The sequence below is a fragment of the Natator depressus genome, chromosome 4 (assembly GCF_965152275.1).
Source record: "Natator depressus isolate rNatDep1 chromosome 4, rNatDep2.hap1, whole genome shotgun sequence".
In the NCBI taxonomy this organism is placed as follows: domain Eukaryota; kingdom Metazoa; phylum Chordata; order Testudines; family Cheloniidae; genus Natator; species Natator depressus.
Genome location: NC_134237.1, coordinates 115886514 through 115913216, shown reverse-complemented (window position 1 = coordinate 115913216; position 26703 = coordinate 115886514). Strand labels below are relative to the sequence as shown.

At 41.5% G+C, this 26703-nt stretch overlaps 1 protein-coding gene across 2 annotated transcripts in view; it reads left to right on the top strand.

The window, feature by feature from the left end:
- Positions 1-26703, top strand: part of LOC141986786 (uncharacterized) — a 76803-nt gene that overhangs the window by 30351 nt on the left and 19749 nt on the right. For both annotated transcript variants that reach the window (XM_074951709.1, XM_074951708.1), the window contains exons 7-10: positions 7415-7545; positions 10728-10781; positions 13388-13573; positions 23731-23832. In XM_074951709.1, the coding sequence (XP_074807810.1) occupies positions 7415-7545; positions 10728-10781; positions 13388-13573; positions 23731-23802 (443 nt within the window). In that variant the 3' untranslated portion in view covers positions 23803-23832. The remainder of the gene's footprint in view (positions 1-7414; positions 7546-10727; positions 10782-13387; positions 13574-23730; positions 23833-26703) is intronic.

The following is a 26703-nucleotide window of genomic DNA, read 5'->3' as shown; positions in this document are numbered from 1 at the left end:
TAAGATTATTGTAAATCTCCTAATTTTCTTTCCTTTCCAAGATCCTCTGTGCCTATTTGTGTGCTCTTTGGAGCTTTTGTCTAGACCAGGCGTTTGCTGTTTGCAATGGTGTATGACAGTTTGACCTGTCTAAGAGTTTTCTATAGCACCCATCACCTTACAATCTAAGCACTTAATGGGTTAGATAAGGAAGTAGCATCATTATTAAATTTCTTCTACTTCCTCGCCATTTACTTTGAGAGAACCAGTGTCTCCAATAGCACAAAGGACTAGAGAATGCACTGCCCTGTACTGTTTCAGTGACCTATCACTCCTTCTATGAGGAAAGAAGTCTTCAAGTTTGCACTCACAGTGTCATTCACCTTGTTTTATGGGCATGAAGGTTGGGTTCACCCCACACACACCAAAAAAGGAAAGGAGCTGAATATGTCTAGATCTGCCAGAGGTTGGGAACACCCACACTGTGTGCCAGTGCTGCCACCTATCCTGCCTGTCAGACAACATACCAGGAACACACTTTCTGTTGAGCTTGTGCTCCAGTGGGTTCCTTCCCCAGTGATGGCTTCTGGAACACCTGTCAGAGAGGTTCCACAGTCCAGACAGAATTTATTATGTAGGTGAGAAATCCCGGTGGGTTAGGATGCCATCCCCCAGCTTCCAGCTTTCCGTATAACTGAACCTAAATCCTGCAGAGAGGCTTTTGCAGGGAAAGTTGGTAATGACACTGCAGAAGTGATGTTCCTATATTCCTTGCCTCCCCTCCCTGCATCTGCTGGTTACTCCTGAGAGCATTCTGTACCAAAAAAATAAAAAATTCTGCCCCGCCCCCCAAAATAATAATAGATTCTGCGCACAATATTTTAAAATTCTGCAAATTTTATTTGTCAAATAAATGTGGAGGGTCCAGCATGGCACTGGAGAGCACAGGCCACTGGCTGCACAGAGGTGGGAAATCACTGTGCAGCTCCTCCAGGGACATGGACTCAGCGATTAAGCTGCACCCAACCCTGACAAAGTGCGAGGACTGGGCCTGCCCCAGAAACACCCCTGGGTCCTGCCCCTCTGTGCCAGGTGCATCAGGTGTGGGCAGGCAGGCTCAGCACAGCAGGATCTTAGTGAGGGAGGATCCAGGTGTGGGTTGAGAGGGTTCTGTGTGGGGCAATCTGGGTGCAGGTGGCTCAGTGGGGGATCCAGGTGCAGGGCGGGTCTGGATGCACAGAGGCTTGTTGGGGGCTTCTGGGTGCAACGGTAATGGGACTCTGCAGGGGTATCCAGTGAAGGTGGTTGGGGCTCAGCAGGGGTGGGGGGTCTGGGTGTGGGTAGGATAGAGCTTGGCAGGGGGGTATGGGTGTGGGGGCTCAGTGAGGGGGTCCAGATGCAGCTGGTTGGGGCTCAATGGAGTGAAGATCTGTGTGCAGGTGGCTTGTCTTGGTAATGCAGGGTGAGCGGGGTTCTGAGTGCAGTGGGGTGAGGCTTGGCAGGAGAGTCTGGGTAACGGGATCTGGATGCACAGAGGTTGGATGAATGGAGGAGCAGCTCCCTGTACAGGGATCCCTCCCCCTGCAGCTGAGGAGTGATGGGTGCAGGAAGCGAGGGGGGGAGTTTGCAGAGCTTTCTTAAGCTGGGGGGAGAAATCTGGGGGTGGGTCTGACCCGACCCCAGATGCTGTGCAAGGGAAGAGGAAGTCCTGTCCTCCCCAGCCCAGCTGGGACTAGCCGCTGAGCCCAGTGCAGGGTAGGAGCCACCAACCAGATTTTCCCCAGTCCCTCCTCCTGCCCCACAGTAATTTATCTCTCTGCTGGCTGTCCTGGGCCCTCGAAACATACATCTAGGGAGAGTTGCATGACCGCTCTTATGGCTTCCCTTTGCTTCCCTGTCAGTCATTTTTCTATGGGGAAGCAAATAAATCTGCGGGGGACATAAATTCTGCACATGTGCAGTGGCGCAGAATTCCCCCAGGAGTAACTGGTTCACAGACACATTGTGAATAACTTGGCCCTCACCAATAATCAAGAGTGATGGAGCTGAAACAAGATTTGAGAGAAAAATTTCCTTAGATCTTTACTGTATAGCATCTTTTGCTGGCAATTCAGCATTCACACATGTTAAGGATGGAAAGAAACTCCTGGATATGCTGCCGCATTGCAAAGCATGGGGCAGATCCTAAAAGCAGACCCAATAACTGATTTTGAAATCTACATTTTAAACTGTACGGTGCTCTTAAGAATATCATGGTGATCTGTATGTGCAAGGGCTTGGTTGCAGCATGTGGGGAGCTTAGAGGGGTTGACTTAAACATATACTTAATTTTGATATTTGTAAAAAGAAAAGGAGTACTTGTGGCACCTTAGAGACTAACCAATTTATTTGAGCATAAGCTTTCATGAGCTACAGCTCACTTCATCGGATGCATATGCTCAGATAAATTGGTTAGTCTCTAAGGTGCCACAAGTACTCCTTTTCTTTTTGCAAATACAGACTAACACGACTGTTACTCTGAAACCTTTGATATTTGTGGCACAGATGATGTAAACAATATGCAGAGATACTGTGTTTTCACTCTTCCAGCTGAACTCCGCATCATAGCTGCACCATCCATATCATTCTAGATGCTATTGTGAAAGGTGCAAGATAAGAGAGGGAATATGCTGACCTTGCTCCATTGAACTGCCATGCATTGATCAATCAATAGCTGATTTCAGCGAGGTTAAGTGATAATACCCTGTTAGCCAGCGGAGGCAACAACACTTTTCAGGACTAAAGGAAACAATGGTATGAAATAAGGAATAGCCAGTATGCCTCTGGAAAGGGGAAGAAAAACCCAACACATCTAAATCTCAGGAGGGGGGTGTGGTGTAGCATGGGACTGGGAATCAAAACTCTTCCGTTCTATTATTGGCTTTCCTTTACTTGGTGTAGGATCTTGAGTAAGGCACTTAACATCTCTATGCCATAGTACAGAACTGCAAAATGATAGGCAATCTTTTAGTCCTAGAGAAGTGCTTTGAGGCTTAGGATTTGCAAAAAGCTTTGAAACACTTGGATAAAAAAGCACCATATAAGTGTAAATCATTATTATTTGTTATGTACCAACTTCCAGGGTTTTAAAAAGCAGACAAATCCTTCCAGACAGACTTCGGAACAGAACAATAAATCCCTTCCCTATCTCAGTAAGTCTGGCCATGCCCTTTGTAAATTTAGCTTTATATATACAGTCTAGGAGATTTTGCTGATGGGCATGGCTAAGAGAAATTCCAGAAGGACTTTTTCCCCCAAAGGAAAGGGGAGTGTGAGTGATTTATCATGATATTTTCTCCCGTCTTCTTTATTTTAGGATTGGGGATGTCCAACAACAGAGGAAGGCCATCAGCTCAATGAATTGTAAAATTAGGTTAAGGAAGATTTTATTTTTTAAATATGCATTTTAACCTACAGTTGCATTTGATTGGACCTAAATTTTACCATAGTACAGTAACTTTTTATACCTGACTGTACAATTTGTGGCTCCCAAGGAATAATGACAAGAGAGCGACAGCATAAAGGAACGAGCCACTAGCCAAGAGTGAGAGTGAGTACTTAGATGGATTGATAAACCCTTTCCCTCATACAGACACAGGTTAGCTGAGCAGAGAAACACCAGGAGCTAACAAGAAATGCAAAAGTCGGAGCCCTTTTTCCACTTCTACAGGGCCCTTAGTAGAAAGCAGGACTAATTTATAATAACTAGAGGGAGAGACAATAAATTATATTACACTAATTTACTTCTGTGTTCAGCTTCATATGCACCAGTTAATCAAGTGGTCAAGATGATCTTTCATAGGGGCCCCCTTCTGGATATTATGGGCCATGATCTTGGCACTTGTTTTGGCCCCCTCTGCCACCAGAACGGCACAGAAGGACTGGAAAGCTGCACTAAGTGGGGACATACCAAGAACAGAAGCGGGAATGGATATGGTGCACTGTGCTCCAGCAATTCCTGTCAATATAATGGTTCCTTAACTATGCTGGGTATGGGCCAGCAGAAAGGATATGTCTACACTGCAGTTAGACACCCGCAGCTGTCCCATGCCAGCTGAGTTGGGCTTGTGGGATACGGACTAAGAGGCTGTTTAATTGCAGTGTAGACATTTGGGCTCGGTCTGCAGCCTGAACTCTGGGACCCTTCCCCCTCACAGGCTCCTAGAGCCTGAGCTCCAGCCAGAGCCCGAACATCTACACCACAATTAATTAAATCAACTGCTCTCTAGACATACCCAAAATTGCCCTAGGATCAGGGAATTGTGAATGGCTCCTTTGCATTTTTCTCTCTTAGCTGTGCTCAGTACTTACTGGGTGCACCTGAGGATCCAGACCATTCTTCACTTATTCCGAAAGTGAACGAACTCCAATTGTTTGTGCAAACAGAACATGCAATAAAAAGCATGATCTCATAGTTGGTCCTGGATGGGAATACTGGTGTCACTGCCCTGGAGTCATAATTCACACAAATGTACAGACTCTTTCTATTTAATTTATACCATGAAAATAGAGAAAGGTGAAATATAATAAAGACATCAATACTCAGGCAGTGCAGTCAACCTAAGGAGCTGAGCTCGATCAATAGGCCAACATCTATGGAAGTACCAAGGTTATGCTTTGGGTAGATTGATGGTGACAGCATTCAGGCGACTGATGCTGCAGTTTTACGAATCATTTCCTCAGAGCTTGATTTATGCTTACCCAGGCAGTTGCATCCTTTAAGTATTCAGCTGGCGTATACTAGAGGTATCTGGGGCCTGCAAATAGCCATTTAAAAAAATTTCTTGCCTGGAAACTGGCAAGATACGTTTTAGAAGAGTACTCTTGTGTTTCCTGAAGCCCTTCTTATACTAAATTTCTTTCACAAATAAACAGCATTCCACTTGTACACATAGAATATATTCCTGGTTCTGTCCAGCAGTCAACAAAGGTAGGTCGTGTTAACTGTTCGCATCTTTGACCAAATTTTCAAAATGGCCTCAACCAGAACACTGAATTTGGTGCCTGCTGTCAATGCAATACGGTCAATGCAAGTTTTTGGGCACCCAAAATGATGCCCCCAAATCATCTTCAGTCAGAATTGCAGGCACTAGTTTAATGGCCAGTTTTTTGTCCCCGTCCCTTCTTAAATTTAAAAAGGCTAAAGTACAGCCCTGGGGTTAATTCCAGCTCACAACCAAACTCTTCTGTATTTGGGAGGTGTGCACCTTGTGAAAAGATAAGTTCCTGGCCTCAAGGGCCTTACAGTTTGCTAGATAAATCATAGACGATAGATGAAGGGTGAGGGGGAAGACAACAGTAAATGGGGGATTGAAGAACTACTCTTTACAGTTCTGATTGGGCCTGCTTCTCTCTGCCAGCTGACCTCCATTTGCCACAGGCTATGCCCACTTTATATCACTTAGGATTCCTCTGTGTCATGGGACTCCTCAGTTACCTCTTTTGGAGAGCTCTCCAGCTGCTTTGTGCCGTTTCAGGGCAAAGCAGCCCAGAACAGATGCCAAGGTTCTAGGCCTGAGTGATTAGATAGACCTTAAAACTAGCCCTGAAGGTCATTGACTCAGATTCAGTTTCACACTAATGGGGAAGTGAATTTCAGAGTCAAAGGTAAAACCAGGCACAGAGTACCCTCTCTTTCAGTTCCTCAGAGTTCAAATATGGGCTTCTAGCTTCAGTGTTCACTATGATCTCATCTGCCCTTCTCTGTTATCTGTCCTAAATTAGGCCTTTGTGGGTTAAGTGCAACTATGTTTTTAAGTCCTGCTTTTGCTCTTATGTAAGCACAGAGGAGTTCTGTCATTCATTATTATGGGTGCAGGATCGGCCTTCTCTGATAAAGTGTCACTTCTTCCAGTTAATGCACTGAGGATTTGTCAGCTCTCTTTCTCAGACATTATCGTGTTTGCTGTATATTCTACAATTTCATCTTGCTTTTCTCCTTGATATTTCTACTGCTTGACTGTTAAATAGGAGTCTCCTTTAACCATTCTTCACTGAAGAAATCAAATGGAGCATGCATGACTCAACAGTTTGATCCAAATGATGACAGACTATGTAGCTTTTAATGTGGAAAGGTAGTTACTGGCTATAATTAGGAACAAAGATAAACAACAACGCTTTTCTGGTTGCCTGAGATGGAGAAATAAGAAGGGAAATTATAGTGATACTACTACTACTAATTAATTATTAAAAACTAAGGAAATGGTGATAATAAAAACATAGGTCCCAGTTCATCAAAACTCTTAAGCACGTGCTTAAGTTTACAATGCAACTTGAGAGCTTTTCTGACTAGGGATGAATTTACTCACTTGCTTAAAGTTAAGCATTTGCTTGAAATGCTTTGCTGAATTGGGGCTATAAAGATTAACCCCCTTCCCTCTCTAACCAAGTGAAAAGCAGCAAAGGACAAGCTTCTGCTTAATATTAGTGGGTATTTTGTGTGCACAAGGAAAGTAAGAATGGGCTCAAAGTACCAACTGCTCCTTTCTACTCAACTGCATGTTTTTCAATAAGGTTGACGGTACAGGAATGGAACAGAATTGTGAAAAGTGTTTAACAGTGCAGGAGAGTGGCATTGTCTAGGCTATGAGGAGGCCGCAATTTGGGCCTATAACAATTTAAACCATATTGGCCATTCTGTGTGGTGTCAAGAGCTTACTGAAACTCCAGACTTAGAGTGGTTGCCAAGAAGGGCTGGGTCTGTCATGATCTGACCATGAAATTTCATTTGCTCATAGCAGTTGCCCCTAGCTGCCTCCGCGTCCCCGTCCCCCCCCACCCTTCTTTCCTCCCTATGATTAAAGGGCTGTTACCTGGCCACTGCACCTTGAATGGTCCCTTGAAATATGTGTTAACTATTTATGCTAAACAATCTGTTTCATCTTTTAGTTAGCTGTAACATTGAGTATGTTTCCCAGACTTGAAGAAGAGCTCTGTGCCAGCTCGAAAGCTTGTTTCTCTCACCAACAGAAGTTGGTCCAATAAAAGATTACCTCGCCCACCTTGTCTGTCTAATATTCTGGGACCAACACTGCATTACAACATGTGTTCATAACAACATTTTAGACTCAGTCAGTTCCATTTTATTTATAGTGCCCCACTGAGAGCAACTGGTTCACCTCCCTTTTATTTTGTCAGGTCTGCAAGCCCATTTGAACTTTGTTGTTAAGAATATGTTATTTTTGGAATAAGAGGAGGGACAGACATAAAATGTCAGTTTCCATATATCCTCTATAATTTATACTATTGAAGGTGTGCACGTAAAACCCTGTCCCTGGTTGTTGCTGGAGAGAAAAAGGTAGCTTACCGCTGTTAGGACCATGCTATGTCAGTGGTTTAAAAAGCTGTTGGACAGAAACTTCTTGCTGCATTACTTTTATGTTTTCTCTCTCTCTAGGATCTCCTGCTCCAGTTGGTTCGGTCTATATTATTAAAGCAGTGGGAAAAAGCAGCATGATGATTGGCTGGGAGAGACCGGTAGTAGATGAATTAGGATGTAGTAATGGAACTTTCATTACAGGATACAGGGTAAGTTTAAATACAAAGTAAAACACTACATAAAATTCTTTATGCCATGATAAATAGGAAACATTTATTTCATATTCGTGAGTAGTTTTTGTCACATGCATAATTTTTTTATTTCAAATACTCAAAGTGTTAATATTTGGATGCTACCTAGTACAGCACATTGATTGTAAACACTCAGTAAAATCCATAAAGTCATTTTTTATTACAAAGGCAGATCTTATACGTGTGTTCAAAGACTGTTGACACAAAAGCTACTGAGTTTAATTTAGAAAAAAAACAAGTAGAAATAATATGCGCTCCTGTATTAGTCTTGATATTGCTTAAATATCATAACATTTTAAAATGACATTTAAGAGTATTTCTTTTTCAAGGGTCTAACTAAACTTAAAATTCCCATTTAATGAACCTAGAAATAGCGAGGGGTCATTATTAATTGCAGAAGTTTAGGTTTCAAATTCTTCATTTTGTATCTTCTGCAATGCTTGTGAAAAGCTCATTGTCTGCACTTCGCAGATACATTAATGGAGCCTGATTCTGCTACACTTACATTGGGTTTGCTGAATATTTCAGGTCTATTGTAGGTATTTTTATAGCCCCCATTACTGCCTCACAATCTTTAATGTATTTACCCCCATAACACCCCTGTGAGGTGGGGCAGTGCTATTATCCCCATTTTAGAAATGGGTAACTGAGGTACAGAGAGGTATACTTAGTGACTTGTCTTAATCACATAGGAAATCTGTAGCAGATGAGGGAATTGAACCTGGGTCTCCTAAGTTAGTGCCCGAACCACTGGATCGTCCTTTGAATAGGGCTATTTGAGAAGTGAAGGACTACTCAACATGAGTAAAAGCATCATAATTTGGCCCATAATAATGAGGGAAATTGATTTTACTTTGTTGTTAAGTGAATTTAATTCTTGTACAAGGTGCCAGATTGATAGCCCTGAAGATAGAAATCCTTTATATCTCTGCAGAGCAGGTCAGCAGTACAGTGCAGGCTTCTCCAGACCTGGACGGCAGATACTTCTCAGGGGAACAGGGTACTTCAGTCTCCACGCTCCAGTTCTTTGGTTTTCCCTGGATGCTGAATTGCCACTTGTATGATACGTTTTGCCTCTCTCTCCAACTCATTTCAGGAGAAGAAAGATAGCAAATAGTTTTCCCCTTCATAATTCTAGGGTGCAAATGGCTCTAATCAGAAATATAAAATATGCTAATGCAATAAGAAAAATATTTCATTTGCCATGGTTGCCAGGATATACAAGACATTGGTTGTCAATAACATATGATGTTCTGCAATATAACATGCTACCTCAATAAGAGCATGTAAAATTAATGTGAGTTACATGTCCAGAATAAGGGGTGAATATAATTTCATTATATTATAAGAATATTTCATTATATTTGCCATCATTTGAAAAAAAAAGATGTTCAACTGTAACCTGGCAAGAATAAACTCAATTAACTATTATCCAATTATTCTAATTGGTATAAATGTGTATCCTTTTTCTTTAAAAAGCTATGAACAGCTCCCCTTTGAAGTGACTTTTGGAAACCCTATTCCATTGTCAATTTGGGATTGTATAATATATAACATCCCAGTTGTACCAATGACTAATGCATTTAAGACCTGTGGACGTATGGTATATTTTGTTCCCATTTGCTGTTGTCAAAATGGTATAATATTAATAATTCTCCTACAGTCAGTTATATGCTAATCAATTTTTAAAGAGATGCTGTCCCTGCCTTCCCATCTCCCTTATTGTCGTTTCTGTGAGAGCAATAAGTTATCACACATTTCTTTTATTCATGCCTGCACCTGAATTCATGTGTATATATAGGCTGAGCTTGCTGATGAATTTTTAAAGGCATGTGATTGCAATCTCCTAACCAAGGACTTGAACATGTCTTATTAAAGACAATGGTAAAACTCCTCTTGATTTCACTAGGAGCAGGTGCAGTCTTCAAAGTGTATAGTTTGCAGGCTTATGGCAGACACAGGTATATATTTTTATATGTGTGTGTGCGCTTTACTTGAAACTGCCTTAAATTGTACCTTACATGTGTCATAACTTTAGGGCAGTAGTTTTGGAATGCTATTTACATTTCCCACTTTACTATTGTGTATGTATTAGACTTTGGAAATTTTGAAAAAAAAGCAACAGGATTTTTTGTGTAAGGTCTTTGCACTGTGGTACTCCTGTGGGAACTCTGGCAAGTGCAAAGCAATGCTCCAAACCCTGAAACCCTTGCTCAGCGCCATCTTCTGCTGAATAGTCCCTTACCCTTTGAATAGTCCCATTGAAATCAATTACTGCTTGTGATGCATAAGTGTGGCAGAACCTGGTTTGTGGTCCTTACTTAGGCTACGTCTACCCTGCGCTGCAGTGCAGCCTATGGAGGTGTGAATTGCAGAGTGCAGCAAATTCTCTGCGCTCTAACGGATGTTTGCGTACACTGCTGGAGTGAACTAAAATGTACCTAGTTCTCCTTAATGTAGTACTCTTTCAAACAGGACTCTGTTAACGCGAACTAGGAACTTTTGAATTCGCACCAGCAGAAACTACATCGGGCAGTTTGTGCACAGCTAGTGTGCACCGCAATTCACTGCCTCATAATCTGAACTACAGGGCATTATAAACAAGCCCTTAGCCACTGGTTTCAGTTGGTGTTTGCTTGAATAGGAACTGAGGATCAGATTTGCAAAGGTATTTAGGTGACTAAAGATGCAGATAGGTGCCTAGCATTTTCAAAATTGCCTAAGAAGGTTAAGTGCCTAACTTCATTAAAATCTGGCCCGGAGTAAAAATGGTGCAAATGCTTTAGGATCTGGCCCAATATGTTTAAAGGCTGGAGTTTTTTGGCACACAAGTTACTCTTTCACAAACTAGTGTCAATGGCAGTTACCCATGAGAACACTCTCCACATTGCCAGCGTCATAGAGCTCCTGTGAAATCATTGGCAGAAAACCAGCACAAGGGTATGTGCCTCTTAATCCCACTTAATCAAATCACCCTAAATGAAATGTAGTAAAATGTAAATCACTATTGAATAAGCACCTAAAAATTCATAGCTACAGTAGGTAAATTTCCAAATAGCCTCCACAACCTAAATTAGGTAATTTAAACAAGCTATTTATTTTCTCGTTAACCTTTAACTGAACTTTATATTACACTGCAGATATATACAGATGGGGAATTTCGTAAATCTGTTATGAGTTCAGCATGCACGAAGGTAAGCAGAGTTTTCTGTAGAAAGATATTATTTGTTATCAGTATTTAATTTGGAGAAACCATTGAGCTGAATAATTTCATAGGCCATGCAGTGATGGGGGAGGGGATACTATTTCCTTGATTACAGGGTAATTTTTGAAGGTAGTGCTGCTTAGCATCATCCTTTTGCAGCAATATAACCAATAGAAATAATCACTGGATTTTGTGTTAGAGTGAAGAGCAGGAACCTGAAACAAGATCATTGTACCTGGTATTACATATATATCTCCTAAATCATTTGCCTGAAATTCTTTTGAGGATATGGTTGCTTGTTCTACCCAGTCTACTGGGTTGCTTATGAGTTGCGAGACATCATAAGGTCAGTTCCTAGGACATCATAGATGATGCGCATCATCAAGCACACATTAATTCCACCTGGGGTTTGTGTGCTTCTCTCCTATCACCTCTTGAAAATTTGCCATCAGATGCTTTTCATAATCCCAGGTGAGAACGAGTCGGCTTCCTTCCACCCAGCACGATTCCTGGTTAGTCTTCTCAGCGTCGATCGTTGGGCTTTAATGCCAAATCTCATTCCGAGTCAACTGTTGGCAGCAATTTCGTAGTATCATTTCCAGTTATTACTGAAAGTATACAGAGACCAGCGCTATCATGTTAGGCAACAGAGATTAACTGAACATGTGACTCAAGTAATTTGTTTCATGTAATATCATGGAACATTCAGCCATGCTTTTCATACACATCTCTCTCTTTCCAGACATCTTAGTTGTCTTTGACTCAGTATGAAATTTATAAATAAATATGTGCTTACTGTGTATTTAGTATCCTTGTGTGTTGTGGTGAACACATTGCCTTTAAAAATTAAATAGTATGCTTTTTCTTAAGTGACCGTTAGCCAAAAGATATATGCTAGCTGTAGGGCATACCATATTAATATTGTATTATGCCCAGCATGTAGTCAGTTATGTTAACTGAATGATATATCTTTCCCACAACTCTGTTCACTTTGTTCACATGCATCAAGAGATATATATACTTTGCAAAGCTCAGTGTAGCTTTTGGCATTAGCAAATATAAAGTCTGTCAAAGGCAAGATACATCTGTTCTGTGTCCTAGTATATGTACCTTCAGGGGCAACTGGTTTCAAGTGTAATATCCAAAACAGAGATAAGGAAAGGAACAGAACAAGTTAAGGAACTGGTACAAACTCATGGGTTGGACCTTAAGTGATGTATAAATTGCTTTCAAACTTATAAGCAACTGTGCTATAAATATAAGTGGTTTGAGGGACATATTTTGAAGCACACCTTCTATGTAAGATGAACTACATGCTGTGAGAAAAAAGCTTCTCAGAAGGATTAGCATGGTATTAATGCTTTCCTTTCTGTACTGTACTGCTTTGTCTTTAGACAATAAATTGGCAACGTTTGGTTATTTGGTCTTTTAAACATGTTTTGTAATGAACTCCAAGTGTAGTCAATCAATTGGAGATTCTTTTAACAGAACTGATTATGTGGATTAGTTTTTCTCGGTCTTCCTGTTTGTGTATATACCACATATGTGTAGGTAATATGCATTAGGTAGAGGAAAGATGTGCTAAATTGCAGAGACATAGGAGAAATTAATTTATTGTGCACCTTTGACTGCCTTGCCTGCACTCTACTCTGAGGACTTATTTCAACATTCCAGACCACTGAGCAACTTCAAACAGCTGCCATTAAAAACAAAACAAAATAAAATTAAAAAAAAAAAAACCTACTAGAGAAATATTTTTCTCCTGCCCCTTCCCCAACATGTGGCATTCTCCTGCCTCACACATGCAAATTATCCCTACCCGAGGCCTAGGATGGGCAAGATGGGCCTGGACCAGCAATGGATATTCTAGACATAAAAATATCAAGCTTGAAGTCCAGAATTTTGTTTCTCTCTACCTCTGGAAAAGGGGAGATTCCCAGCTTCCCTGTGTGACCCTGTATTGTTTCTAGCCCTGGAAGGGACTGAGATCACAGACTTGACAACAGTGACATTTTTATGAATGGAAAAGCTTTTTTAGTGCTCTTTTAAAGGGTTTTATGACTCCCTCTGAGCCCTTTACAGCTGAGTTCAAGGGGCCCACATATGCACCCAGGTAGCCAATAGGTGCTTTGCCCTCCCCACAAAAGGGGAAGATGAGAAGAAGATAGTTTAAAATCTTTCTAAATCGTGTAAAATGTTTTCTTATGTAAGATGTGACATATACAGAATATGTGAACAGGGGGGTGGGGATGGTGCAAAGGCTTTCTTGGGATGACCTGCATTACTCACGAGTGGTTTTCACACTCATGAGTAATGTGAACATCCCAAACTTATGCTGATAAAACCTTTATACCATTTCACCCTGTCCCCATTGATGTACTCCTTATTTTACACAGGCACATGCGCACACACACTGGGCCAAATTCTTTGCGATGTAAACAGGCAAAACTCCATTGAAATCAAAGGAGCTTGTGCCCATTTGTACCAGTAGAAAATTGGCCTAATATGTGTTACATAAAGTTCTATGTGAATAGTAGTATTGCTCTAATGTGTGACTTCAACTCATTTTAAAATGGAGATCTCCTCTCATTTCAGACTATTTTAGAAAATCTGGATCTTTCTGTGCCGTTTCAAATCAGCGTTCAGACTGTTGGTTCTTCTGGTTTGGTTTCTGAGAAGATGAATGTTCGATTTAGTTGTCCTTTAACAAAAAAGGAAGCTTCATCATTTGCCTTTAGTGATTACCCCGAAGACCAAAAGCCTGGTGCCAGCTCCCATGAGGTAGCAGAAACTGCATCTGTGTTATCAATGGAAAGTCTTATCCTCTGGTCATTTTTGACTGAATACATTTTACTGTCCTCATGACAAACACCTGTTTACAACTTATGCATGTTTGTGTTCTAATCAGTAGGCACTTGTAATACCAAAGAACCTGTGAGTTATCAGTAATACACTGTACATCAAAGTAGTTCTACAGAAATGAAAAGCTTTTTTCTGCTGCCTTTTTGGTGAAACACATGATGGCTGTTCATTAATATGTACCTTGCATGCACACGTTAGAGTTTCATTGTCTTAGAAAAGGAAATTCATAATGTAACTGTAGATGGAGGTGCTGCTGGAGCACAGTTGCCAACTTTCACGCGGTAAATAAGCACCCAGACTTTCACAATAAGCCAAAAATCAAGCTAACCCCATTTGAAAACAAGGCCAAAACCATCCAATCCCTCAGAACCCCAACACTCTATGTGACTAGATTCCCCCCAGCATGCAGTCTGGGACTGTGGTGGGCCCGCTGTGCAACCCTCACTCTCTCCCCGCCTTGTCCCCACTTCCCCCTTGCCCTGCTTGCCCCCCCCCATGTCCCTGCTTGCCAGAAGCTGATAAAAAAAAAGAAGCAATAAGCTACAATCCCAAAACTAGCTAACAAGCAACTCACAAGCCAATTAAACCAAAAACAAGCCCAATTTCTGCATTTTTTTCGTGGGTTTGGCATGTCTGTGCTGGAGTTAATTTAATGATGAGGAAAACTGGGATTGTGGGTATCTGCTTCTTGTCCCTCCAAACTTTGGGGGGTAAAATTATCCGACTGGCTTAAAAGTAAGACTGGTTCAGCTCTGGTATTGACCAATAAGGAGTAGATGATCTGTAGTGTGGCGTTAAGGGGTATCTTGGATCAGTGACTGTGAGCAGATTGAATTCACTATATCCTAGAAAGGGTTTATTAGTAAGGATCTGTACAAAGGTATTCAGCTATGGGAAAGCACAGTTAGAGGAATTAAAACCATTAATGTTCAAGGTCGCATGAGTTAGAAATATAAGGAACTAAAAGTTTAAGTATTTTGGGAGACACTGTAAGTAAAAGATGCACAATAGATTTCTATCTCACTGAGGAAGAATGTAAGTAAAACCATAGTACATTTTGTGCAGAGAGGAGATTCAGGCTGGCCTTGTGGTTAGGGTGTTAGTAGGTTGCAGAGTTTGGATCCGGATTTGGACCTGAATCCAAATTTTGCTAGTGCGTGTTTGTTGTTGGTGTTCCACCTCAAGGCTACAGAAACACATACCCCAAACATCCAAAATCTCAGGTTCACCCAAATCACGAGGGCAGTAAACTGAGAAGTCAGAGCCCCTTCCCAAGAATGTCTTGCCTTTAATTCCTAGATGTTGAAATCTGTGGTTGGGAGGGGGTTTTGTTGTGAATCCTTCACATGACACGATTTAAGACAATAAGCAGCTTACCTTGCTCAGATTTTCCTCCATTCCCTGAATGATTCTGCATTATATACATCCCAGAATGAAAATGGAGGCAAAGTGTGAGTGTGCTGTTGTGTGAACGCAGTACACAGCATGCAGGGTAACTCAAATTCAACATACTTTGTCAAAGCAGGTAGCTTGCATAAGCTTTCCTCTTGCTTAAGGGCTATCTTCAGGGCTTCACATAAATATAAGATAATCATGAGAGGTGTGTTAGCTTAAAAGACTATATAATGAATTATGACTTTTTATGAATGCATGACATGATATTGAGGCATAAGGGCAAGTTTTACAGAGTTCAGCATGATTAAGGCATGAATATCCTTTACAAGGTCCCTTTCTTGGTCCTAATAGTGTGGGACACCAACCCCTGACGCGGTGGGTCGGGTGGGCTGGCGGGACCCTAGCCCCACGGGCCAGAGGGACCGTGGTCCCAGCCGTGTCATGCCAGTGTGACACTGGCCCCGACTGTGCTGGGCCGGGCAGATTGGTGGGACCCCAGCCCGCGCCAGGCCAGGTGTAGGAGGACCTTCCCTCTTATCCCATGACTGCCTACTTTGTTGAAGAGCCTTTGATGAGGGACCTTGTCAAAGGCCTTCTGAAAGTCCAAGTACACTGTATCCACTGGATCCCCTTTGTCCACATGTGTGTTTGACCCCCTCAAAGAATTCTGAAAGATTGGAGAGGCACGATTTCCATTTACAAAAGCCATGTTGACTCTTCCCCAACAAACTGTGTTCATCTATGTGTCTCATAATTCTGTTCTTTACTATAGTTTCAACCAAACTATGATCACTAGGTCTGACTACCTATGTCCCAATCCATAACATAGGCAGAAATTTTGCACTCTGCTTGCCTCTCGCCTGTGCTATCAGTCCTTTATACCCATTAGCATTAAAGTCACTCACAATATTTTAGCTGCTTACCATTTTTGGTTTAGTATTTGAAGCTTTCAAAGATGGTGAAGCTCGAAGCTTTCAAAGGTGTACAATATATATATCTAGAACAACTATATATAGTACTAATCTTAAATGAACCAAACTGTACCATAGAATCTGTATGGATAGAAATTCCATGCTTGAATAATCAGAATATAGCAGTAGGGATACAGTACCAACCACCTGACCAGCATAGTGATGGTGATCGTGAAGTGCTCCAGAGATTAAAGAGGCTACAAAAATAGACAAGTCAATAATAATGGGGCATTTCAACTATCCCCATATTGACTGGGTACATGTCACCTCAGGACAGGATGCAGAGATAAAGTTTCTTGACACCATATATAACTGTTTCTTAGAGCAGCTAGTCCTGGAACCCACAAGAGAAGAGGCAATTCTTGATTTAGTCCTAAGTGGAGCACAGAATCTGGTCCAAGAGGCAAATGTAGCAGAACCAGAGTCAAGAGTCAAGCCAAGGGTCAGAGATGGAGTCAGAAGTCAAGCCAAAGATTGGAGTCAACGTCTGTTGCCATGGGTGGGGGCATATAAGTAGATATTTGGAACAGGATGGGACAGGTCCAATGTAGCAGCCAGCCAGGGATTCCCCTAGTTTCTGAGACAACTTCCTGTGCCTTCTTTCTGGCTTAAAATGAGCCAACCAGAGAAGATGGATATCTCTTCCAATCAGGAGCTTCATAGGCAGTCCCTCTGGTGAGCTAGGGTCCACTAGCCCACACTCCTGCTGGTACAAGTATGCTGACGGATGGTGGCTGCAGTCTGAGGACCAAATTCAAGGCCCATGATCCTTGACAGCATAGTTCTGACAATGCACCTCAGTGCTGACCTGCAGCATCCCCACTAGCCCAGCGTGTGAGTAAGAAAGGACTATCATACTGACCTGGCTGCTGGTTTGGTAATGTGGATAAAGTGAGACAACAAATTCATGTTTACTTATTAATCTCATCTCTAATGCTAATGCTCTTACCCTCTGTGCCACCTAATATTCCTTCAAGCCCTTTGTTCCAATTGTTTGGTTTAGAACTGTAGTCATCTTAGAATATTGTGACTGCCTGCTTTTTCATTCTCCCATCATTATAGCATCTAGGCATCACTAATCCATGCTAAAGGGCATAAGGGGAGGATACACAGTGGGGTCTATGGATTACTGAGTGCCAGAGCCAATGTGAGTGAAATAATTCTCCCTACAGAGCAGTGTGGGACTGTGTGTAATCTGTACTATTATCCAGTAATCCCCAAACTTTACTAATCCTCACTAGTGCTCCAGTGCAGACTCTTGAAACAAGGCTTACTGCACTGCTCCATGTGCTGTGGGCATGAAGGGGGACCCGCAGATGTTGTCAAAAGAGGCCACCCAGTTGATGTCTGGGAAGCCTTTTAAAAAGGCTCCTGCGTCATCTCTCATCCTCAACATACAAGGAGATATTGGGTTAAATGTCATAAGAGCCTGGCTTGCTTTCAGCTTTCAGAACCAATGCAACTCTGTCCTGTTCTCCACCATCTTCTCTTCCCAATGCCAATATCCTATGTTGTCATGGTAGAATTCTCCTTTACCGTCCCTCCTTGTTTTGCATAGACCGATTGATTTCCCACTAATATCTTTTCAACTCATGCATCATTGCTGCAAGTGCTTCAGCCTGGTATAATCTTACATCATGTAGTTATGTTTGTATTTGTTCTGTTCACATACTTTTTGCCCCCACCTCAGTTTATGATCGGTGAAAGTGGCCTTTGTTTGTCCAGGTGATGACCAAGCCAGCATCCTCTTCTTTTGCTTCCCAGTCTTCATTCTGTTTCTATGGTACAATATTTGCCATGTGTTCAACCCTGACTCCTTGGCTTTGTGGTTGACCAGTGTATTGTAATCTGTCTGCAACACTGCTCTAAGCTATGCACTAGCTTGCTCCAGCACCATTTCCACCAATGTTTATACTTTGCAAATTCTTTTGCTGGCTTCACCAAAGTGTGTGTGTGTGTTAGCTGTTCCGCAGCCGTGTGGAACAATCTACCACATACAATATTTTTAGTATGTGATGCAAACGTCTTTTTAGTATGAGGAAAGAGCAGCTGTGCACTTGGACAGTCAGCCATTCTTTGCTGATGTGTGGCTGGTGAAATCAAGTGGGTATGTTACACCAGCTATGATTGACTGCAGACTAGGGCAGACAAATTTATCATGGGCTGGCTGTTGCATTGACTAGGCTGCCCTTTCTGTATAGCCTACCTGCTATAATGGATGAAATGAGACTCTGAGAAGACTAAAATGGACAAACACACACAGTACACTAGCTATTAATTTACAAAACTAGCAACTAGCAAAATAAAGCCACTGATGATGGATGACATAGTTGAGTTATTTGTGCCCTTTTCGGTCCAACTTTCCATACACCCTTAAGCATCTGCCTGCTGCACATTACTCCAAGAACAAAGCATAGTTTGCCTTTTACATATTTTAAGTCAAAACTTTAATTATAGGATATTCCTGCAGTGGGACTAATTCATCCATGATGTGTAGCTGCACTGACTTCAGTGGGGTTACACCAAGCATGGATTTGGCCTAATGTGTTTTAGAGCTGTATTTATAATATATCTGAATCCGTTGGGCCATTAATCTTTAAAGTTTCCCATTCATGCCCATAAATACATTAACTAACAGCTCTTCCCAGCTATCTTGATTATGCAGGTCACATACAGGTTGCTATAGTAACCCTGCAAGCCACGTAAGAAAGGGAGGAATAATATATATATATATATATATATAGAGGCACACACTCCCTGATTAATGTTAAGGGTGGGTAGATCATTGGATTAGGCCCTTGGCTTCCCCTGCATCAGAGAGAGCTCTGAAAGCTAAGACTTTGTGTGGCTGTTCATGTGGGACAGGGTACTAATTACAAAGGTGCCATTCATTGAAGAGTCCTGGTGTTATGACACATTATTTTAGTTTGTTGCAGTCTACAATTACATGTCCTTGGAAGATGATCCTAAAATTCACCTCAGGTGTGAACCTGACTTCTGGAAAGGAGATATTGTTTGGGTATATTTGACCAAGAAAGGATGTTTTTTGTGAGGCAAAGGTAAGTCCACTAAATTATTGCACAAAAGGCTACACTGAGTACTGATAAGATACCAAATTACAGAAAGTTAAATGCAATACCAATAGAGGGCCAGATAGTTTCCTCCTATAGGAAAACCTGCTCTGAGCAAGGTTAGACAAACCAGTGATTAAAATGCAGGCACCCTTTTCTATCTAACACTTAAATTATTGTTACTCCATTGAGGGAGCTCTACCAATTGTAACATTGATGGGAAAATAATTTAATGTAGACACATCTGAATTGTACTTTGGAATTTCAGAGTGAAGCAGCTCCACAATGAAATAACTCTCAAGTGTAAGCCAACTAAATGAAACAGAGTTAAAATTGTTCTCTCTTGTGAACCTTCTTGACATCTTCTGTTTTACAAAGAAACCATTTCATTTCTTTAAAAGGATCCCAGCTCTCTTCTTTGTGTGTCACCCTGAAAAGCCAGATCATTTTTGCTACCTGCTTTGTTGAGACTGTCAACCAGCTCTCTGAGAGTGTCTAGTACTGTATTGGCTGCATTTTACATTTAGGAGGGGGGAAAAGGACCCTGCATCAGAAATTCAGCTTGTATTGCTTTCCTTCCCTCCAAGTACAAAGGATGTTTTGTTTGTGCTCAGGATCCTGCTAAAAAGTTTGGCTGTGAAATTAACTCTGCCTTGAGAATGGGAAATGGGTAGAGAGCACATGGCCTGAGGCTGTTGGATGCTAAGTTCCCCTCACCGCTGCTCTCTTTCACATTCTAAAAGGACTTTTGTACTATGTCGTAGATTGTTCCTCACAGCTGCTGAACAGCTAACAAAAAAGCACACACTTTTCCTGAAGCCTTGATAGGAATGATTTCATGATCCCATTGAATATAAAAGACTCTTGAGAGAAAGTACTTTCCCCATATTTTGGTCTCTTTTTTTTTTAGCTGGTTTTAAGAAATGGCTGTTTGATTGTTTGTTTGTTTGTTTGTTTGTTCATCCAAGCTTTTGTTATTTTTTAATAAGACTGTAAGCTTCAGAGCCGGTCAGAAAAATTCCACTGAAACTAAGTTTCATCAGGAAGTTGGCAAAAAGTGGAATTGTGAACTCCCCACTTCCCTTTGTTTCCAAACAGCTCCAGGGAACATTCCAGATACTGCATGGGGAGATGAACTTTTTTAAATGAATGAATAAAGTAACTAGTCCGACACCTATTGAAGTTGATAGACATTTTCCCATTAACTTCAATATGAGAAGGATTGGACCATAAACTCTGTTGATAAAAGGCATGATCTTGAAAACCCCTTACTCAGGCTGGAATTAAACTGTTTGCATCAAGTCTAGTTACATGAATAAGTATTCACAGGATCTAGCTAATTTATTCTATCTCTTAGATAGTAGATATAGATATAGATCAGAGTGGGAGTTGTTGTGTACATTACCTTTATGTAAAAATTGTTTCATATATAGATGTGTAGAGCAAACACTCAGAAGTGCTGAATACCTATCAAAATCTGTCACAGAGAGTAAGAGAGAGAGACACCCACTCATACATTGGGATATACATAAATGCAAGAGTTCATACTATTTAGATAATTGAAATAGCAGCTATATGCTTAAATCATTTGCACATTAATGGTGGTAGGTGGGGATGTCCCTCATTTAAAGGCACACACGTTTCTCCCCACAAAAGACAATGGTTCACGTACTTTGAAGCAAATAAAGAATGTGTAACTTCTCCAAAACACATGTAAGCATTTCAGTGCATTGACAGCATACTGGAAGCTGTCTGGTGTCATTCGTAATAAATTCCATAGCATTGAACTTGAGAAGAGACAAAGGATTTGCAAGGATAATTGGGCATAAACAGGAAATCCAAAATCCTCAGCAACTTTTTAAATCAAGAGACGGTATGGGGTGCAGAGTTCAGGGTTAATGGGTTATGGCTGTTTCCTTCCAGTTTTGGGGCTAAAATGGCTTAGTGATCTGACCTTTTGCTCTCCTGTCTGGTACCACAATTTTAAAAGCTGTCTTGGGATTAAAACTTTGGAGTGCTTGGTTAGCTTGATGATCATAGATGCATGTACAGGAAAGTGAGAAATAAGCCAGACTACAATTTGTCACGTCATTCTACATCTGCCAGGAATCCTATCACTTTAACTAGTTGCTGTATGTCAATGCTGCAATTAGACTTGAGGAAATAGAGAAGAAAATCATAATTGTTTAAAAAAATGTTTAAAATGTTCTCATACATGAAATGGAAAGTTTATTTTTTCAGAATGTTCTCCCCATCAAGCCCTGATTCATATTTCAGTATTGTTTGCTTACAATAATGTGACTCTGTTAGGGGTAAAGAAGATTTGAATGGTCTGCAGAAATAGTGGCTATCAAGGGAGATGCGATATATTTTGATGAGGAGTATGGAAGAAATCTCACAATCTCTAACCTGAGGCCTTCAGTCTCTAAAAAGAGCCATCTGTTAACTTTAAAAAGCACTTGCATTGATTATTTATATTTTCATTTTTCGTTTTCTATATTTTTATTTAAATTGGATTTTCCCCATATAAACACTGTAATGGTTTTCTTAGGAGATGAATGCTGAAACTTAATGTTAAGCTTCCTGATTACATTACTCTGATACAATTTATGCTTCTGGTATCTTCCAAACAGAAGGAAACAGGATCAAGCACGTGTAACATATATTGCTACTTATACAGGTTAAGAGAGAGAGAGGTTTTTTCAGTTTTTCCTTTTCAAATATTGCTCTCTGCATGAAAGCATTGGCTGATTGACTGCATGCAGTTCTCTGACCTTGATTTTCATGTCAGCGTGCGGTCACATTTCATCTTAAATGAAGAATAAGTTTAGGTCAAAGAAGGAAATTATTTGATGATTAATACCACTTCTTTTCATATCCACAAGAGGGGAAAGATAAGGTAGTACTCAAAATCAGCAAATGGGAATGTGAAAGATTTTTGCCCCTTTATGCATCTGTGTAGGAGTAGAGACAAGACATGAAGTGGTAAGCTACCATGCAGATGATTATGTGTAACTCAACTTTATTAATTAAATTAACCGAACTTTATGAACTGTGAATAGTTAACATTTAACATCACTGCTGTTGTTACCAGCAGCAAATGTGTCCAATGCAATACACCATACTTAGTAGATTGCAATAAAGGTCCTTCACTCATGAGACAGAGACCACCCATAACCTCTCTTCACACAGCCAGCCATCAGGATTTGGCTTCATACCAAAATCACATCCTCTTGCCTCTTCTTCATACTCAGAATTATGGCACTGATGATGGATGCTTCAGTCTATGCTGGAAGTTGAAATCCAACACCTTGTCTCAATCCTTACTGCTGGTTCTGGCTTTGGTCACTCTCAGCCTTATACTAGGGACTGGAGTGAGTTAAATTGTCCCAGCTAGTGTCCCTGTACCTCACTGGATCCTGCCATTACGGTTGCCAGAGATTAACTGGGACAGTCATTCCTTGAAACCCAATAGGTTAACCACAAACATTTTCAAGCATCTAGGGATGTCAGATATGTGCACATTGCACACAGATCAGAGTTATACACTCCAGCTTTATGACAGAGATTAGGGAGTTCATCCTTTGTGCCTAATGATTGCCTCTCACCAGCTTCCCAGTGTACGTTGCTATCTGCCTGTTAGCCTCTTTTCTGGACCAATCAGCTCTGTCAGTTCTAGCGGTTCCCCTCCAAACCCGCCTTATACGCATTTCAGCCCATACTTAAGTGAGATGTGGGGACAGCTACATGGCTGGCCAAAGCCATTAACCCTGATGTACAAACTAACCGTGTTGCTGAGTCCAAATGGTTTTCTTCCCAGTGCACTATTACAACACGTTATGCTAAACTGAAGCAACAAGGAGTGGAGCAGAGGCATTAATTAATCTCTCAGCATACCCTTTATCCTGTATTGTGTGGTATTTCACTTCAACTCTGTGTTTCAGTTTCCATATCTGTAAAACAGAGATAATATTTACCATAATAACCTCATAGAGGTGTTGTGAGACAATCAAATAGAGCACAATTATGTCCTTGTCCTACCTAGCCAAGCTGAGACGTGTGGGGGAATACTGTCTCTGGTCTGCCATGAAACACAGATATGGCTCTCCAAGTATTCCCCACTGCGAGCAATCGGGGGAAAGGGGGAGATTGCACAGAGAGAAGTAGGAAGTGGACAGATCCATGGCTCTGCCTCCTCCTACTTGCTGGCCTGAGTAGCTGGCCATGTGAGCAGAAACAAAGCTGTGCCTTCTTCAAGGGTTGCTATAGCTTACTTACCCATCTGTGGAACAAGAAATGGCAGTGTGTGTCCTGGAACCTTTCCTGGGGTGGGTAATGTGTATGCACTGCCTCTTGCTCAGGGCTGGGCCTGAAGGTATAAACTAGTCCTTAGTGTCAGCGAAGTGCACATGCAATAACAACATTGCTGTTTAATTAAATTCTGCTTCTTCTGTGGTTGATTATATTCCTTGTCTGATTTCATATTGTGACTGAGTCATTAAGCCTGATTAAATGTTTCCATTACTTGCTGTGACATTGTATTATGTATAATAGAAGTATGCATTTTGGAGCCCTTATGTATGTATTTTACTTTGGAGAAAACCTAAGCTTGCTTGACTGTTTGTCTATTTCTTTGAAGGTGAATGGAAGGCAAGGTTTAGCTCCGTTGTCTTTCTTGAAGAAATTAATTTTGGATGACCAAAGAAACTAAAGAAAATACAGTGAAGGTACAGCACTCAAGGTATCTGCATGGATTATTTATATGAAATAGCTTGAAAGTGCAAAGCAGCATGGGGAAATCAGTGCGGAGTTGCAATTCACTTAATACTTTGTTCTTTCAATTAATTGTTTCTGCTGTTGTGATCAATAAAAATAGTGTGTATCTTAAATCAATATGATTGTAATTCTGAATTATGTTTACTATTCATTTCTATATCTAAAGTCAAGGGTTAACTGTTACACTAAATGTGAAAAGAAAGGTTAAAAAGAGATTTTCTTTTTTTAGCTTTGTGCGTTTCCCTAGTGTGATACAGGAGAGCCAGGGAGCAGTGGGAGAGTGCTAGAGGGGAAACATGTAAGCTCAAGGCTAATTCAGGCGTGGTTCCCCGTAGACTAGGGAAGGTGGCTGCAGGTTAATTGGAGGACCTGCAGTCAATTAAGGCCCTGTTAGGAACCTAATAAAACCCCCTCCGTCAGGCAGACAGAGGAGGAGGAGGAAGGAGAAAGGACGGGAGCTTGGAGGTGTGTTGAAAGATTTGGAAGACCTGAAAATTGAAGTAAGGGGGACGCTGCCCAGCAGGACAGGGAGACTCCCTTCTCCCCAGCATCTAAGGACCAAGGGTAACCCCACCTAAGGGGGACGAGGGTAAGAAACCCACAGGGGTTGAGAGGGGCTGGGACTCAGAGCAAGGAGCAAACCCAGACCCCTCCCCCGCTTCCCTCCTCTACCACCTTCCCGGGCTAGTGGCGGGGCCCTCGGCACCCAAGAGCAGGGGCAAAGGGCGGCATCTTAGCTCCCCGCCAAGAAAAGCGCAGGACCCACCAGACTAAAATCGGCCATCTTGCCACACTAGAAACAAGAAAACAGCAAAAGTAAGGTCAGAAAAGCAGCTCCATGCCAAGTCATTGCTTCAAATTTGTCAGTCTCATCTTAGGAGAACTGGATAAATGAAACTGCCAAGGAATCTCACTCTTAGCTAATTTGGGCAGGTATTTGATTTGAAAAAATAAAGTATGCTATGTTTGTTTACTCTGGTAAAAAGAATCAATAAGAATAGTTTACTGCAAAGACTCACTGTGTCAGGAAAGCATAAAAACAATGTTCTTTCATCCTGGCATATTTTCCTGAGTAGCTTTACACTATCACATCTGACTATCGGCTGTCTGCATCTCAGGACTGTATTCCTTCCATCTTTCATATACTGTATGTCAGCCAACACACTTCATATTATAATGGTGATCTCCTTTTTGGTTATGTTCACAACATTTTCAAGGCATTTAATTCATTTTTTCAAAAGATGAAAATGTGTTTTTTCAAAACCTAGGGCAAACAGGTTTTAATTTAGTGTAAAGGTCATTCCTAAAAGTTAATTGCTTTATAAATAGCCAGATTGAAAACGCGTAAGAAATGAAGGGAACAATCCGCTTACAATATGCCAAGTCAGGGAAAAGCTATAAAAACAGAGTCTAGGAAATGTTGTTCTTGCCTGGGATTAGTTATAAAACTGTTTGCAATAGTTTATGGCCAACAAAACTGTCACTTTCTAGTACTTTGGGCCAAATTGTACATGTCATGTGAATACAGAGCTCCACTTCTCTTTCTAAAGCACTTCAAGAGAAGTGAGAGGAGAGTTTGCAGGATCAGTCTCTTTAACTGAAGGTCACAGATGTCACATGATCAAGCTGTTCATTCTAAAACTTGGCTAGCCCACAGAGTCATTCTTGTTGATGCTATGGGTGCCTGCAGCAAAGAACATGAAGGGAGCTAAGACTTCGTGGCCAAAGGAGCCTTTCCATGTCCCCCCAGCTACTTTGTTACTTGGATGGGTCCTATGCCCTAAAGGATAGATAACTTTTTTTCTGAGAGAGAAAATGTAATCAGATGGAACCCCTATTCTTGTGTCTGGCTGAGCAGTGCTCCTCAGAAGATAGGTGTGCGGGCACAAAGGTGGCTTTATGGTCCTTTGTTTGGTTCGCTAATTGTGGCCTGACCTGGGTCAGGTAGACTCCAGATCTACATTTACAGCAGCCTCAGGACCACCCTAACTTATGTCTAACTACTCACATTTCCAAGAGGTCACTTAGGCAGACAGGAATAATCAGAGTTCAGAGGTTGTCCATCCACACCCACTTTTCCCTAGGTTGTACCCCATCCATCTGGGGCTACAGATGGGTTCGCATAGAGTCACTGCATTAGCCCCATACATCACCTAGGGATTCCTGCTGTACTGGTGAGAATTCCATAGTGGCCAGATCCATTGGCTTTCACTGCTACAGTTTCTCTCCCAGTATGACAAGCCCATTATTAAATATTTGTTTCCCATATAGGTACTTACAGACTGTGATTAAGTCACCCCTTAACCTTCTCTTTGTTAAGCTAAATAATGTGGCAAACCTCCTTCGTCTCGTCACCCTCAGTGTTTCTCCCTCTGGTGTTTGGGGGGTGGACCTGGAGTCAATCCGTCCTACTTTGGATGTTTTTAATTATTTGCTTTGGTTTATTTTTCAGTATTTACAAGGTGGGCCTCAGGATAGGCCTGAGTGGTTCCTTTAAGCAAAAACAAACTCACAATACAAAAGATATACATTTGCTTGTCCCCTCCACAGAAAGCCAACTTGTTACACTGGCTTATGGTTGCCAGCCCTTCCCCAAACAGAAGTAAACTGGATTGCTTCCACTATGGGGAGAAGACCAGCCTTCCACCTAGAAGAAGCCTTTTCTCCCTGCTGCAGCTTATTTCTCATCCCTCCTCCCTCTCTCTCACCAGAAGAGGAGTTTTTAAATGTCACCAGCAGTCCTTAAAGGGTTCACGTATCTAATTAATCTGAGAGACCATTTTTGCAGTTCATAGGGAAAAGGGTCTTCACCATTCTAGGACTGATATACCTGTGT